Raw genomic sequence first — 17,656 nt, 5'->3', positions numbered from 1 at the left:
CATATATATATATATTTTTTCAAGCCACGAGCCTAGTGTTACTCTTAGGACAAGTTTGGTATGCTGTATTACGATGTATTGTGTTGTAATGTATTACATAATACAGTGTTTGGTGATAGATGACACACGAAGGGTATTGTATTACATAATACCCTTTCGTGTTTTTTCCTTGTATAATCTAATACAAAGCTTTTTCCTTGTATTACCTAATACAACGCTCGATTTATGCCGTTTTTCCCTGCTTCTCCTCCCCCACTGATCTCTTTCTCTGGTAAATCTTCTCCATTTTTTTTCTCTCTCTCTCTTCAATCAATCTGTTTTTTTTTTTCCTTGTATTATTTTATTTTCTCACATCTTATCTATCTTCCGTGTTTTTTTCTTTTTCCTTTCATAACCTAATACACAGCTTTTCTCCATTTAAGCCGCTTCTCCCTCTCTGTCTCTGGTAAGTCTTCTCCATATATATTTTTTTTTCCTTTAATCAATCTGTTATTTTCAGATTCTCTTTTTTCCTTGTATTAATTTTTTTTCTCAAGTCTCATCTATATGCAATCTCTCTTCACCAATTTCACCCCTTTTTTTTTTTTTTTTTTTTCTATCTTCAACAAAAATTTTTGTATTTTTTTTTTCTCATTCTCATCTTAAATTTTTTCCTTTTTTTGATCTGTGGAATATTCGTGACCTATCTCACATCGATTGCAAGTAAGTCTTCTCATTTTCTTCCTTTCTTCATGGGTAACTGCCGATCTGTGTTTCTTTTCCTTTGGCCGACTAGGTTGGTTGCAACCACTATTTTTTTTTTCTCTCTCTCATAACCATCAATAGAATTAAAGCATTACTTTTATTATTGTTTCAGTTGTATTTTATTGTTTCTTACTGTTTTTTGTATCTACTGGGAGGAAGAAAACCATGTAATATGAGTGATAGCAATTGTTTAATATTGCATGCAAGCTGTTTGATAAATTGTCTATGACAATCCCATGCTTTGCCAAGTTTTGCCGTGTGTGAGAGTGGCTTGTTTACTTGGCTTTCTGCCCTTTGTGTGTGTGTGTGTGTGTGAAAGAGAGAGAGAGAGAGAGTGAGAGAAGACTTCACGGGAAGGTACTTGCAATTGCAAAGCATTATGACCCACCCTGACAAGATCCGTCCCGGGAACCCTTTCAGGATCTCTCGGGTGGTCCCGCCTAATGAAGTCTCACTGGACAATTCGTATATGCTAGCCAATGGAACCCCATTGTAAGACGTGGACAACGAACACATGCATTATCAATAATACCTCAATATATATATATAATATATCCACAACAGTACAAAAGTCCACAACCGGCTTATTGTACCACAGGCCATAACTACACATGCATATAATATGATCTCTACTGAGTCCAATATTTAGATCAGAACATTTTAAGAGTATATGTAAAGTTTAGAAATATAAATAAATAATAAATAAGTCTAGAAAGATAAGGATGGATAAGGAAAGATAGGTACTATTGTTGCTGTGAAAAGAACGAAGTGATAAGTGGTGCGCGAGGTAGATTGCTACTAACTGCCTGGAGCTAGGGGAACAAATTTAAAACAAATAAAATGTGAAATAAAGAAATCTCAGTGAGTGACATAGTATAATAGAAAAATAATAATTTATTTCCATAAAAATATTTCTCTCAAAACCTCTCGTTCCACTCATTTGAAAAGTTCTCTGTTTAAAAATTATTTCACAAAATCCAAACTTGTACCCTAGTTTAATATCATAAAACCGATACTCAAAAATATAAAGTGAATGATCATTGTAATATTATAAAATGTCTTAATCAAGATATAATTATTAAGCATAAAATATTATAAATGCAGTTCCACAAAATAAATATGAAAGTGCAGTGATAACCACAATATTTGAAAACCAACAATTATTCAAATGTATACAATATACCATTTGATATACCAAACTGTAAACCGTGGAATCCAACTACTCACGACCCTCAATCAATGAAAGGTATCATGGAAATCGTAAACCGTTAGGACGAACCCAACCTCACAGTCCGTGACAATAAATATCCTATGTGCTGAACCCAACCTCATAGTACCGTGGCAATAATAACATATGGGATAAAAACCTAACCTCATGGTTCATGGCAATAATATCCTATGGGCTGAACCCAACCTCATGGTACCATGACAATAATAACTTGTGGGCTGAACCCAACCTCACGGTCCGTGGCAATAATATCCTATGGGCTGAATCTAATCTCACGGTACCGTGGCAATAATAACCTGTCGGATAAACCCAACTTCACGGTCCGTGGCAATAATATCTTGTGGGCTGAACCAAATCTCACGGTTTCATGGCAATAATAACCTGTGAGATAAACCCAACCTCACGATCCATGGTAATAATATCCTGTGGGCTGAACTCAACATCATGGTACCGTGACAATAATAACCTGTGTTATAAATCCAACTTCACGGTTCGTGGCAATAATATCTTGTGGACTGAATCCAACCTCACGATACCGTGGCAATAATAACTTGTGGGATAAACCCAACATCACGGTTCGTGACAATAATATCCTGTGGGTTGAACCCAACCTCACGATACCATGGTAAAACCCAATGCGCTATAATATAATATAATATAATACTGATCCAAGATATGGGCACTACATGGTACATCACTTTGAAATTAACCAATAAAGTATCCTTAAAACAACCTTGTAAAGCATATGTATTTTTCCAACAAATACTGTATTATAATTCAGAATAAATATTCAAATTCAATCATTTATTTAAATATTTCAAAAAAAGAAAATTCAAATCATCATTCCATGCAAAAACCAAAAATACCACAGTGAAATATATTCACCAATAAACCAATTTTAAGCACTTAAAAATTATAATACTTTCCAAAATGATCTAAAATCTCAATTCAAATACTAGAGTATTTAATTAAAATAATTCACAAGTTCACTATGAACTCATCAAAATTTGAAATCATTAAAAACCTTATTAAAATCCACATAAAATGATAACTTATATAAGTGAAAGCAGATATTATATATGCATAAAGCAAACATTTCAATCAATTTATATATACGTAAAATATCCAACCAAACACATATATTATTCTATATATCCAAAACATTTTAAAAATAATAACCACTCACAGTACTGTAGATGCTCACTCTTGCTCTCCTACAGGAGCGTCTCTAGGCTCAGGCTCCAAATAACTAAACCAAAGACACTTGTATGACCCAAATGTCTTAAATTGATTTATACTACTATAAAATTACATAAATTGGACATCGAACGGTCCAATTATACTGTATATCCTTAAGACCCGACATCCAAAATTGGGGATTTTCTTCCAAAGACTAATATTTTCAAATTGAACCTCCTAATGGGTCCTAATAATATCCAATTTCACTAATCCAACTCTAATTTTAACCAATTTGATCAATTTTGTCCAAACACAGTCTGAATTTATCTTAAAATTAACTAATTGATCCAAAAATGGAAAAATTATCAAACAACCTCCAAAATTCATAAAATTTATATCCACAGAAAGCCCAAGAGACAAGGAGCCCACTAGTATGCTTATCTTGGTCCAAAGATTCCTCCGGTGGCCGAAATACTCCGTTGAAACTTCGGTTAAACTTCTCGTTGTTGTATCTCCAAAACGGTAGGAATCTAGAAAAAGAACCATGGAAATGAGTTTAGAGGGTCCAAAAATGGTTGGAAGGGTCTATGGATTTGCTTGAAACGGCTAAAAAACATGAAAATTGGATGACCCACCTCGCCGGCTACCGTTGCCTTCTCCGGCCAGATCCGGGCTCGTCCGGCCACCGTTCGCCTTGAAATTTCATGATCGAGCTCGTCTCAATGTTGGCGTCCTCCCTAGATGACTCGTGTAATAGGTTGGTGGCTGGAATGGGCAAAAACAGTGATGACCCAGTTTGACGTTAAACTGGTCAAAACGATCCAGTTCGGATCCACCGATCTGGGGGAAGAATTTTTTGAGTTTTGGGGATGAAATGGATGTTTTGGAAATTGGTTTCCTATTTGGCATACTTATCGAGGCTTATATAGAGCCTTAGGTCACTAATAGACAAAAAATAAGGACTGGTTTGTACACTGATATAAAACTTATGCTTAAAAACTTCTTAAAACCATAACTCTTTATCCGTAACTCAAAATTTGGCATGCCGCTAGTCTATGAACTCGTATCGATGAGATATACACAATGGTACCTCAGTCAAATAAAAAATATTGACCATTAAAAAAGTCAACTTGGACCCACATATTGTTCACTTGATCAAACTTGGTTAAACTTAGTCAAATTTATTAAAACATGTGTATTTCACCCACTTTAATTCTCATGTGAGCTGGTCATTTCATTTCTTTTAACTGTTTGACACTTTTTTTTTTTTTTTAATGGAGACTAATTGCCCAGAAATAGTTTTTGTGATTTAATGGAATGTAAGAAAAATATAATTCCATAGTACTTAAAGGAAAAAGAATGTTATTAACATATTTTTTTCTTTTATCTTCTCTTTTCTGTTTTTAAACTAAATATTTCACGTACATTTTCTATTCTTCTTTTCAAATGAATGAAATTATCAGAAAATTGAGGGAAAAAAAGAAGAAGAAAAGCATAATAATCAGTGAATTGTGCCTTCTGCCATATGTGTGTGAGAGGAAGGGAGAGAGAGAGAGCGAGAGAGTGTGTGTGTGTGTTTATTTAATTGCCAATTTAGTAATTTTTAAGTTTTTTTCAAAGTAGTATTTTATTTTTTCAAAAATGAAAATAATATGGAAAGAAGAATATAAGATATTTTTGTAATGTATATTTTTTTAATAGCAATAATATATGAAATAAAAAATAATACAATACAATACACTGTTGTACCAAATACTATATTATTTTATACAATCCAGCATAAATACAGCATAGATATAATATAATACATTTCAATACAATCCAATATAATATAACTTATACCAATACAATTCAATATTGCATACCAAATGAGCCATTAATGTAATAACGAAACCTATTACCTACCATTCCAACTTAGGCTAGCTCAACCAGGCAGTAAGGCTCTATTTTATCAAATGTGACATGTCAAGTTTTAGTGGCATTTCTCAACAACTCTCTACTAACAAATGAATTTATAGGTTCGCCCTTAATCAGAAGTGTATAATAATGGTTTCTCAGCAAAAAAGTATGCCATAATGGTTTTTTGAAAATGATAATAATAATAATAAAAAGGTATACTATAATGGGATATATGGCCTAATAACGACCAGAATATATAAAAGTCAAAATCTCACATCGAAAGCACGTGCATCTTATCTATGAAAAACTTAGCCCTGATTTGATTGGCACATTTTTTTGTTGTTTTAAATAATACACCCTTTACTTTCCAAGTCGAAGTATCTAGTACCAGGAAACAGGAAACTCCACTATGTTGGGGAGCTCCATAACCGAAAGGCATCTAGTACTCCCCTTATAAAACCCCTACATCCAACTTTAACAACACACATTATCTCTCCCCTTTTGTTTTCTCATTTGTGAGAAAGAGAGAAATAAAGATGAAGATCAACAAGTTTGATACTAGTTTAATTAGTTTAATTAGTAGCAATAAACTTGAGAGTTTTCTTTCATGCAACATAATAGCTCGTCTTCGCCAGTCCACAAAGGGTCTGACTAGGTTGTCTTTTCGCCTTTTAGTCCTTGAACTCAACCCTTTTTGGATCCAACTTGCCTATTTTGTAATCTTATCTTTTTTTGGTTATGTGGCTCTCAAAATCTCTAAACCAAGAACTTCTTTGAAACCCAAAGACCTTGATCTTTTCCTTACATCCGTGTCTTCCGCCACGGTTTCGAGCATGGGAACGGTGGAAATGGAGGTCTTCTCCAACACTCAGCTTGTTATCATGACCATTTTGATGCTAACAGGTGGTGAGGTCTTCGTTTCTATGCTCGGAATTCAACTCTCAAGATTCAAGCTCACCAAAAGTAGTGGTGGCATAGTTGAAGCCTCCGATCTTAGTAGTACTAGTACTGCTGATCATCAAATGATTGAGTTGAGTTCTGTTCCTACTCCAATAAAAGAGAATAAGAATCTAGATATTGAAATCCAAAAAGACAACAAAAATTCCATGCCCATAGATGGTATGACAAAGTACAATTCTATCAAATGTTTAGGCTATGTGGTTTTGGGTTATATGTTGGTGGTCCATATATTTGGTTACACTTTAGTTACCATGTATACAACCTTGGTACCATCTGCTAATCAAGTTCTCAAAAACAAAGCCATCGAAATACCAACATTTGCAGTCTTTACAGTAGTATCTACATTTGCAAACTGCGGTTTCGTCCCCACCAACGAAAACATGATTGTTTTCAAGAAGAATTCAGGGCTTTTGCTTATCCTAATTCCTCAAATCCTCGTTGGTAACACTTTGTATCCAAGTTGCCTTCGGTTTTCGATATGGTTTTTGTGGAAAACAACAAAGAGAAAGGAGTTCGATTACATGTTGAGAAACTACGAAGAGATGGGATATAGTTCTTTGCTATCTGCTGTTCATTCTTCTCTTCTTGCAGTGACCGTGTTCGGTTTCATGTTAGTGCAGTTCGTACTGTTCTGTGCTCTGGAATGGAACTCGGAAATCATGGATGGTCTGAATCCTTACCAGAAATTGATGGCTTCCTTGTTTGAGATAACGAATTCGAGACATACAGGCGAATCGGTCTTCGATCTCTCCACTATTACTCCAGCGATTTTGGTGCTCTTCGTTGTAATGATGTAAGTTCCTTATAAGTTACCTATATGCATCGTTCATACATGCGTAAATATCTAGTCCATATAGTGCACGTATACATGATTTTAAATACAAAGGATAGCAAAATATAGCATTGTTATCTAATTTGAACAATGAAATTCACAGTTAGACTAAGGCAGTTCTTGATTTTTAATGCATTAGACTATAATATGATAGATATAGCCTTTGATACAGGGGCCATCTGCCTCAGACTGTGAATTTCCACAGTTGGACACGGATAATAATATTCTACATATAGAACAATTATTGTAGGTAAAGATACCAAAGCGTAACTAAAATTTTTATGTGCCACTAGCAAAATTTGGATAAAGTGCGGTCCTAGTGAACAATCATCACTTGTGGTGTCAATCGCTTGTCCAGTCCAGTCCACATTCCACTGATTGCAATTATTACCGTACGTGATTCTCTTATTCAAAAGGCAATTATTATTGCTAGTTGCTTGATATTCCGGAGCACAATTTCATAGGAGATTTTTAATTTGGTGCACTACATATATTCTATTCCTGTTAAATAAAATTTCACTCTTTTTTTACCATCCAGCTTCTCTCTTATTTATCTTTGAATTGAAAATTTGAAAGGGAGAAACTAACTGATCTATAAGAAAGAAAAGTAGAAAGCTTTTTTTCTCTGCTTGGTCAGTGTAAGATTTTCACCTTTGGTATCTTTAGGAGATTAGAATATGCTTGATAAGATTTTTGAAAAGTCTTAATCTTCAAATGAGTGATCAAATTACAAGATTTTCCTTTGAACCAAGTGCCTAATTATATGCTAGAATCAGGTTCCATCCTCTTTTGTGTGTGTGCATACGTATATAAGTTAAAAAGAAAATATGAAATTATGAATAGTCATAGCCACGATTTCATACCGTATATACGGTAAAGTTGTGTATATTTTTATTTGAATTGGCCTTTGAGGGAGAAAGAGGCAAGTGGACTTTCTCTATCCTCGTTGTATTATATATACGTGTGCTATTAACATTTTGGTAAGTGGGCGGACCATGTACTTTTTATATTTCCTCCTGGATTTTCTCCTCCCATTTTTTTTTTTTTTAAATCAAATCTCTCTATTTCGTAATTTTGACAAGGTTCATTAACATCATTATGACATCACTGACAATCTTAACCTTAGAGGTTCAGCATCATGGGCAAAAAACAAAACGGGACAAATATTGATATTATTAAATGTTTGGATTGTAAATATATTTCATGCTATAAGGTTCCATTAATAGTATTATCTTCTTATCAAGCGCCTTCCGGCTTCAGCAGAAAAAGTCAGAATTATCACTAAGAAACAGAAAAAAGTCAAAAGAAAAAAAATGGTCAAATATTATTATAATTTCAGAATTTTCCGTAAAAGAAGTGCTTTGTACCATGTGCACAAAATTTGTTCATTGCACAAAAACCAATTAAAAGTTACAACATTGGTTTTGACTAATTCTTTGATTGAGTTGAATCATCGTAATGACATTGCATTAGTTTTGCCAAACTTTTTATAATATATATTTACATATATATATATATATATATATAATTATAATATTAGTTCATAACAAGTTAGCTAGTCAATAAATCATAATAGAATATTTACCCCAAAAAAAAGTCACAATAGTTTAGCACAGAGGATCAAAACTATGTGATCAATGGGTGCTTTATCTTTTCCAGGTATCTCCCACCACATACATCATTTTTTAGCACAGAGGATCAAAACAAGTTATCAAAAAACAGAAGACAAAACCACTCTCCCTCAGAGAGGAAAAGTTTCGTTGAGTGTATGGTATTCTCACCACTCTCTTATATATCTATCTTTGTAATTCTCATCTGTATCACAGAGAGAGCAAAGATGAAGAAAGATCCACTCAATTTCAATGTATTGAACATCGTTATTGAAGTAGTAAGGTCAGTTTCTCTTATACTTTCTCTTTGACTAGTATTCCTGCTCTAATACATTCATATGCATTTGATTGCATATTCCACAAAATGAAACATACCTCATAGTTTGAAGAATAAAAGATTGCAACAAAAATATTGTTTAACGATATCAAAAGGTCTTGTTAAAATACTACTTAACTCACATAAATATAAGATTCTTAATGCAAATTTGGAAAAATTATTTTCTCTGTGGAAAAATAAAAAAAAAGGTGGTACAAACAAACACAGTAAGAAAAGTGAAGATGTAAATATCAATATTATTGCAGACTTCAACTCTCCCACTTCATAATTCAACCAAACAGAGTAGAGATCTGACAGTAAAGCAAAACAATGGTAATATGGTAGCCAATTTATTACATCCTATTCCAATACTATACCAAGTGCAAGAATTCGATGATTTTCATAAATCAAAATTTCCCAATATTGAGATAATCTTTTTATTTTCCTTATTATTATTATTTTAGTTTAATTTTATCATAATATATGTAAGAATTGTATCTTGATGTTGCAGCGCATATGGAAATGTTGGGTTTTCAACCGGTTACAGCTGCAAACGACAATTGCAACCCGAGAGTGATTGCATAGACAAATGGTATGGCTTTGCTGGTAGGTGGAGTGCAAAGGGAAAGTCTATTCTCATTCTTGTGATGCTTTTTGGAAGGCTAAAGAAGTTCACCTTACAAGGGGGTAAAGCTTGGGTACTATCATGAAAGATCTTTAATTGTCTTGTTCATATGAACAATAATGCGTCATAATCTTCTTTTGGTTTTTGGCGAATGTAGCCTATCTTAATCTTGTTCATAGGAGAAAAGTCTTCTAAAACTTGTACATAGGACGAGCGTAAGTCTGTTAGATATGAATGTCAATATAAGCTAACTTTTAAGCTATGATACCATCGAGTTGGAATGCAATATCGTTTGTTGACTTCAAGCAAATTCTGTAAGATATTTGCAAAGTGAACCTATGAAGCCTTTGAAAAAATATTAATGAAGTAAAAAATGTAGACCTTAGAGGGAATTTCAGAAAAAGAATGACTAGGCTACAATAGTTGGTAAAACGTGGTAAGAATGTGGAGTACTGAATGTTGCTACAACAGGTTTCAAACTCTTAAGTATGACAATGAAACACAAATAAGAGTATAGATGTAATTAGGTTGAGTTTGCAAGTATAAAAAAATAAAACTGATGAGAACATGTGGGATCAAACAAGGGGAGAATAAGTTTTTTTTTTTTTTTTTTGGTGTGTGAGCATTGTTACCAAGAGAAAACGTGAGAAAAGTAAGCAACAGAGGAAAGAGGAAAAAGGTATTTGAAGGACATGATAGAATTACATAATTAAGTGCGGTAATCTTGGACTAAATTAAAAATTAACTACATTTACTAGTTCACTTAGAAAACAATTTCAGTGGGATTCAAGAATCCTCTATGTAAGTACAACGAATTTTTTTTACTTTTCCATTTCAAGTTATGACAGAAAATAAACCCTTCATTGTACAGCAAATAACAAATAAGTTCAAGAGAAAAAACTGAAATGCAGCCTCCATGTCAAGACCTCAAATTCAAACAAATAGATCCTCAAGTTACACAATTAACCGAACAAATAGTAGTAAACAGAAGGATAAGGAAACATACTAAGAAGAATCATCCACAGAGTTGCAACAAATCCAACTGGACTCTCTGTACAGAGATCAAACCTGATATGAGAAACGACTAGAGAAATGCATATCAAATTTCCTCTAAGAAGCATATATTTTAAAATATATAACAACACAGTCCCACTAGTCTACTAAATCAATTTATATTGCACACATAATTTATATCACCACTCAACAATCTATTAACACATATGTTAAGCAAATCCGAAATTATACGATATTAAGTCTCCTTAACCTCTCACTTTCCAGACAGACCAAAAATCCGCTCTTTAAAATCCCCTTTTGAAAGCAAACAGCTCAAAAAGGAATTTAACAAACAATCTGCCAAAATTTATAGTAATTAGGATGACATATAAACACCCATATTGCATAAAATGTGAACATCAATTTCACTCCTAGTCCTAGACCAATAATAATAGTAACAAAATTTCACTCTGCTTGCATGGTTGAGTTTTAAAGTCAAAAGGTGTTAGTGCCCAAAGCTCAGAGAATTCTCTGATGTGGGAAAATTTAGCTGCATGTAGAAAAAATAAAAATAGCGATATGGATTTAACTTTTTTTTTTTTTAACTTCTTAAAGCATTGTTCCCAGTTAACAAGAATCAATTTAGAAATCTTAAAAAAATAAAATAAAATAAAATAAAAGATTCCATTGTCACCTTGCAGAGACAGTTTCTTTGGGGGGAAAAAAAAAAAAAAAAATCCATGCTGTACCTTTCTCGGGATGTTGCAGCCGCCATAAAAGGGTTCCCCATGAGAATATGATCTCCTCGAGTAACTTCTTTTTTTTTTTTTTTTTTTTTTCGCTTGAATAAAGGTTTTATAACCAAAAGAGAACCAGAGGGAACACCCTGCCGGCGAGAGCTGGCTTAAACGCCTCTCTCTTGAGAACCAAAAGAAAGGAAAATAAGAGTCTGTCTCTACAGGACCAATAGTGTTATTTCCCATACACCAGTTACAAACAAAATGTGCGAATTTCATGGATTTTGGGTGAGAGTGCAAAAATGGCCTCAAATTCTACCCTTTTTTACACTTTTGCCATTGTATTAATATTATTACAAAACGTACGAGGTTCAAAATTTGGATAAAATGACAATTTTCTTTATTATTATTTTCTAAAAAAAAATAAAATAATATATATATTCAGTCTGTCTATAATGTGGACGGTCTTTATGCGGACCACAGTATTAGTGACGATTTTTCATAATATTGGTGACGATTTTCTAAAAAATTGTCGTTAATACTATGAAAAACCGTTACTAATACTGCGGTTTTCATACGGACCGTTCTCACTATAGAATTTCCATATATATATATATATATATATATATTTTCCTAATATTATGTGTTTTGTCACTTTATCTTGTTTCTTCGTCTTCCAATTTAACTTGCATTGCCATTTGAATTGATTATTACTAAAAGGTTAGTATCATATATACCTCTGTTATTTACCCTTAATTAAAAAAATATCTTGTGGTTTTGAGCATTTTACAAATATTATTACATCATTATGTCAATATATATATATGTGTGTGTGTGTGTGTGTGTGTGTGTGTGTCTGTGTGTGTGTGTGTCTGTGGTAGTCCTGTAGTACTGCTCTCATAATTAAACAACATTTAGGTATAATATATATTTTGAATTGTGAATGATGCGGCTGGTTAATTGGGTGAATACCTATATATATAAACATGTAATTTATAGGGTATGTTGAGGGTCGCACGAACATACGGATTCACTTTTTATATGTGGTGTCCATGTTGTGATTCATAAAGACAAATGATGATATTATATTTTTCTGTCAAAACTCATCTACCATTGGTATATGCTAAGCTGGTTTCCACTAGAGTCCCTTTATTATAAATTTTACCATTTCCAGCTTAACGCCAGAAAATTTTCTATAACCTATAAATTGGCTAGTGAACATAAAACACACAAAATATATCATATAGTACTAGATTTGACTGAATCAGACTAGCATTTTCTTTAATTTTTCTTCTGAATACTGCAATACACAAAAGCTACAAATCCCACTTTCATTATTTTTAGAAAAAGAAGACCACTACCATCCGGCTGCTATATCCATATATAGCAGTTATTTCCACTGTTGAATAAAATGGTATTTACACCAGTATATTCTAAATTATATAACAGTTTCTATTTTGCATTTAATTTTCTTTTTTTTTGGCTTTATGCATCTCAAATTTGATTCAACCTTGCACTGTTAGTGCTTTTACTGTGTTTGTTAAAAGTTGTAACATAATAAACACGTGTTGTGCACATGACTGTGTTGCAAGGGCAAACACCGTCTTTTCACGTCGTTATTTCCACCTTCTTTCTTCCCTCAGCTGTAGACAATTACACAGTTCACACAGCCTCTTCGATCACCAAATTATACCAATCATACACATGACAAAATCTAATAAAGTTACATACATATATGTGATGTTTATTTATTTACTGGATGCTCAATTTTTAAAATTTGCTTCATGTTTTTCTTTCTTTCCTTTTATTTTTAACTGTTTGAAACAAAATATATTTGTATATATATATATATATATATTCGTTTATCTGGAACCATATACAAAGCTAAGTGTGAGAAAGAGATTCACAGATTATAGGAGAAAGGGATCACAAGCTTGATCATTAATGATATTTGGAGTCTTTGGCACTCATGGATAAGGTTTTGAGGTAGGAATCCCAGCCGCCTCCATCATTCATCACCCCCCCCCCCCCCCCCCCCCCCCCCCCCCCCCCCAAAAAAAAAGTATTGAATAAGTTTTATATTTGTATTAGTTAATAATATATAGTAAACATTAATGGTTATATATATATATATATATTAATTATTTTCACTAAAAAATATGAAAAAAATACATATTTGATAAAAATATATTTATTGATTAAGATTAATGAAATAACTATTATAATTATATTATATATATATCATAAAATGTTATTCAAAATCATATCTCGATAATTAAAAATTATTGTTCTTTTTCTCATCTTTATTTTGAGATATAAAATTTACATATCTTTGATAATTTTGCATATAATTATTAATATGTCAATAATATGAATTTTGTATTAAATATACTAGTTTATTATATTCAAACTTATTATCTTTTGATGGTAGATTTTGAAGCAGTACCTGTGAGTTATTACTTAACGATATTCCATAAATATTTCATCAATTTATTTAACTACATTTTCTACGAATATATTTTTTTAATATCTTTATAATATTTATCAATTATTTTACATGCATATTTGTATTTTTGGCTATTATAATTTATATCTAATGTATAACATTTATAGAAATATTAAATTTATTAAGGTAACAAAAATAATATACATGACAATTAAACATCAATAATACTTATTAATTTTTTGATAAAAAACTTTAAAAAATTAAATTTAATAGAAATTATCATAAAAATTATGAATTTTTTGACAAAAATATGAAGGAATTGATGTACATATTTAATGAAAATTTCAATGAAAATTTTGTGGAAATAACAATAGAAGTTTTGAAAATATTATCTGTTTCTATTGGCACTAATATTTCTTACTTACCATTTGAAAATATGGATATTTTGATGAAATTTTTATGAAAAGTTTTATTTTTTAAACTTTGTTACAAACTATCCTATATATCTAGAACTAGAAATACGAATATATTTGTTTAAAACTGGAAAAATTGAGCGGATTGATAGTGTAAAAGTATCATACATAGAAGATGGGATTATTTATGAAAAACTAAGCTTAGCTCTCAAAGCAATTAATACATAGCATATATATGTAAATTATCCTATATCCTTTTTCTTCTTGTTGTTTTCTTTAATTAAAGATAGGGGCTTTCAAACGTGAGTCATTGTTGATTAAAAAAAAAGGGGCAAAAATCACTAGCCTTTAATGTAAAAGTAATGTTAGAGGTGTAAATCTATAAACATGTTTACTAAGTGATAAGGTTTCATTGTTTAATTGATTTATATTTAATTATATTCATCTTTTCAAAAATCTGTTTGTTTAAATTTTAAATTATATTAATTTTTCAACCAATAAAATAAAAACATATCTCCAATCACATCATCATGATAAACATATATATATATTTTTTTTCATGCCCCAATCATTACTCTTAATGTAATAACAAAACCTATTACCTACCATTCCAACTTAGTTTAGCTCAACCGGGCAGTAAAACTCTATTTTATCAAATGTGACATGTCAAGTTTTAGTGGCATTTCTCAACAACTTTCCACCAACAAATGAATTTATAGGTTCACCCTTAATAAGAAGTGTATAATAATGGTTCCTTAGCAAAAAAAGTATGCCATAATGATTTTTTTATTAAAAAAAAGATATACTATAAGGGTTGTTTAGGATAGGCTCAAATCAGACAGGATAAATCTGAATCGGACAGGACAAAATATTACAGTTCTTTATTTGGTAAATTTTGGGATTGAATGGTAAATTAGTTATTCTATGTTTGGTGCAAGATCAAACTGGACTAAATTATTTTATAATTATTTAAAATAATTATTTTTAAAAATGAAAAAGTTAAATGGTATATTTATGGTAATAGAAAAACATTATATTTATTAAATGATATATTTATAGCTATAGAAAAACATTATATTTAATTAAAGTTGTAAATTTGTATATTTATATTTTACATACAAAATTTTAATATTCTTTTTACACCCACAATTTATATTAATATATAATTTTAGAAATATATTAAAATTAAATTATAACATAGTATTCCATAAATAATAATTAATTAAAAATAAAAATGATTTAACGTTATTTATATATATTGATATATATATATACACATTATTAAACTTTGTAGTTAAATATTTGTCTATATGCATTTAGAAATTAATCGTCGTCCAAAGTAATATTAATTTCCAATACACTTGTGATGCTTACTTGTTCTCTTGCACAATGCATATTTCCTCTGGCACATTTGGGATGTTTGTTAAAAAATGAGCTTTATGATGTAAAATCTCATTCTACACGACAACATTGCCTGTTTGCTTGAACCATATATATATATACACACATATATATTATTTTGAATATAGAAAAAATACTATTTCTTTTAAACTGAATACTAGAAAATACTATTTAATTTTGCACATTAATAAACATATTTTGCATTATCATCCTTACAAAATTAGTCAAATATGATATCAAAAATTGGGCTACAGTTATTTTCAACGTAGATACTGAAATACGACGAGAAAAAATTAAAATTGGAAGAGAATGGGGAGAAGGTGATCCCCGTGGTAGCAGGTGAAAGTGGAGAAAAGCAAGCACATGCTGATAAAAAACTTCGAAGCCAGCATATCATATGCTAAAGTGGTAAAAACAGCAACTGAATTGGAAGCAGATAGACCGGTATTTAGAAACATGAAGGGCCAGAGGAAAAGTTGTCATCTTTCCTTTCCCTTCACAGCATCTCTCCTTTTCCTTCACAGCATCTTCCTATATTGCTCAAGTTAGAGACATAGTTTACAATAATTTGCCAATACAGGGAGTGGCGTGGGAAGGCTATTTCAGCTTTCCTCTTTTGGCTGGTAACAGCAATGATTATGGCAAGAAAAGCAAGGATAATTTCAATGGAAAGCAGAGCATCAGCTCAACATGGACTACAAACTTTACATGAGATAGTGAAGAAGCAAACATAACACTATTACAGCAAGAAAAAATTGCATTACAGATAATTTATTATAAGATTTAGTTTTAAATCTTAGTGGTCAAGTTCTTAGATTGATGAATTTGGATTTATACTTTTTTTTTAAATGTTTTTTTAAGATAATTTATTATACTTTGTTAGCAAATGGAGGTTCATCATTTAGCATGTTTCTTCACTAAATTCTTGATAAAATAATTAAAACAGAAAAGTGAAATTAATACTTAGACCTGGATCTCATTCTTCTAAAAAATAAATGGCTACCTTGAATCCAACATAGGTATATTTCTTACAGCAAGAAATATGTATATTTCTAGGAAAAGGCCATATAGTAGAACGTTAAATATTAAATATACATTAAATACACGTTGGTTTTAATGATTCTCATATACAGCATCTACGTTCAACTTTAAGAAAAGGAAGTCTGAGATTTAGTTTACTGAAGGCTTTTGAGGATTCAATATGTATGTCTGTCTGAAATTCCATATAGCGCTTTACCTTGGAATGTGTTGAAATAATCAAGAAAAGCATTGGAAAGCTGTCTACTGCAGGAAAATTAAGAGAGGTAAAGCCATGACACTCCAATACGAGAAGCATAACAAGAAAACAACTCAAGACTTCACTGTCAAAGTTCTGATATCATGTAAACTAACAAACTCAAAAGCTATGACTTTGAAAAAGTGCGATGGTTATGTATGCCAAGTGTAAGAGACACATACACCTCAGCATTTTGATTGTAAATACCAAGCCAAGTTCATCCAGGGTCATTAGTCAAGTCCATGGTCACTTGCTTGGATTTCTAGCTTTTGTTATACGAAATAGTGTCATTATGATTCCTCACATATTTTGATATATATTCCTGTCGGAATGAAAATGGCTCAATAAGCTCTTTAGAGAGGGGTGGCTAGTCGGCGAGTTGTTGGGCTAGACCACTGGCATAGGTGAGAACTCTTGATAGCATGCTTGCAAACCTCTCTGCTATTCTCTCCATCGAGACCGAATAAAACGAACGCATTTCCATTTCATTGTGTTGTTGCCTTGTTTACTGATCCTTTTCTAACGATTGTGATTACATGCTTTATTTTATTGCTTGCTTGGTGCTTGCACAATACTAATATCATGTGGGTTATTTGCTTATGAGAGACATTAATGGTTAGCTTACTACCCGCGAGGGGCGAGTAAGCACCGCACGGCCCCGTTGCACGCTTAGAACGGTGGGACCGTGACAGTTGGTATTAGAGTAGGGTTGGAAGTCACTCGTACAGGATGCCGAAGCTGACAAACAAAATGCGGTTCGATACCATCGACCAGCAGCTCGGGGAGCTTGCTGGAGTTCTAGATGCACATATCAAAGGCCACAACTGGCAGGAGGTCTTTGAAAAGATGGAGACAATCAATGACATAGCTAGTTGAGTGAGCGCACTCGAGAGGAAACAAACCCTGTGGGGGAATACTGGCCCTTCAAGCTCCACTGCGGGCGAGCGAGATGGAGTATTGGAAGAGGCCATAGACAGCCTGATGGCTATGGTGTACG

General features: G+C 32.0%; 1 protein-coding gene and 1 long non-coding RNA gene across 4 annotated transcripts; one reads left to right on the top strand and one right to left on the bottom strand.

The window, feature by feature from the left end:
• Positions 1-5,508: 5,508 nt before the first annotated feature.
• On the top strand, positions 5,509-9,925 carry LOC107426704 (sodium transporter HKT1). The gene is made up of 3 exons (XM_016036987.4): positions 5,509-6,803; positions 8,502-8,735; positions 9,280-9,925. Exons 1-3 carry the CDS (start codon positions 5,587-5,589, stop codon positions 9,476-9,478), a joined length of 1,650 nt encoding a protein of 549 aa, XP_015892473.3. The 5' UTR covers positions 5,509-5,586; the 3' UTR covers positions 9,479-9,925.
• A 135-nt stretch (positions 9,926-10,060) lies between these two features.
• On the bottom strand, positions 10,061-11,394 carry LOC125419434 (uncharacterized). Of its 3 annotated transcripts, none has more exons than XR_007238393.2 (2): positions 11,136-11,394; positions 10,061-10,743 (listed from the first exon to the last, which is right to left on the bottom strand). It is a non-coding gene; the product is annotated as an uncharacterized LOC125419434 (long non-coding RNA). The 3 variants fall into 3 exon arrangements; XR_007238388.2 differs by having other exon boundaries at positions 10,061-10,461; XR_009635913.1 differs by having other exon boundaries at positions 10,061-10,444.
• Positions 11,395-17,656: the final 6,262 nt, after the last annotated feature.

This window comes from Ziziphus jujuba, chromosome 1 (genome assembly GCF_031755915.1).
Source record: "Ziziphus jujuba cultivar Dongzao chromosome 1, ASM3175591v1".
NCBI lineage: Eukaryota > Viridiplantae > Streptophyta > Magnoliopsida > Rosales > Rhamnaceae > Ziziphus > Ziziphus jujuba.
This window is presented reverse-complemented; position numbering and strand designations above follow the sequence as displayed.

Bases quoted from the DNA above. Each gene is read 5' to 3' on its own strand.
- LOC107426704 (XM_016036987.4), top strand. From the start codon at position 5,587: ATGAAGATCAACAAGTTTGATACTAGTTTAATTAGTTTAATTAGTAGC. The intron at 6,804-8,501 runs GTAAGTTCCTTA...TATCTTTTCCAG, and splicing joins GTGCTCTTCGTTGTAATGAT to GTATCTCCCACCACATACAT. The intron at 8,736-9,279 runs GTCAGTTTCTCT...TTGATGTTGCAG, and splicing joins ATCGTTATTGAAGTAGTAAG to CGCATATGGAAATGTTGGGT.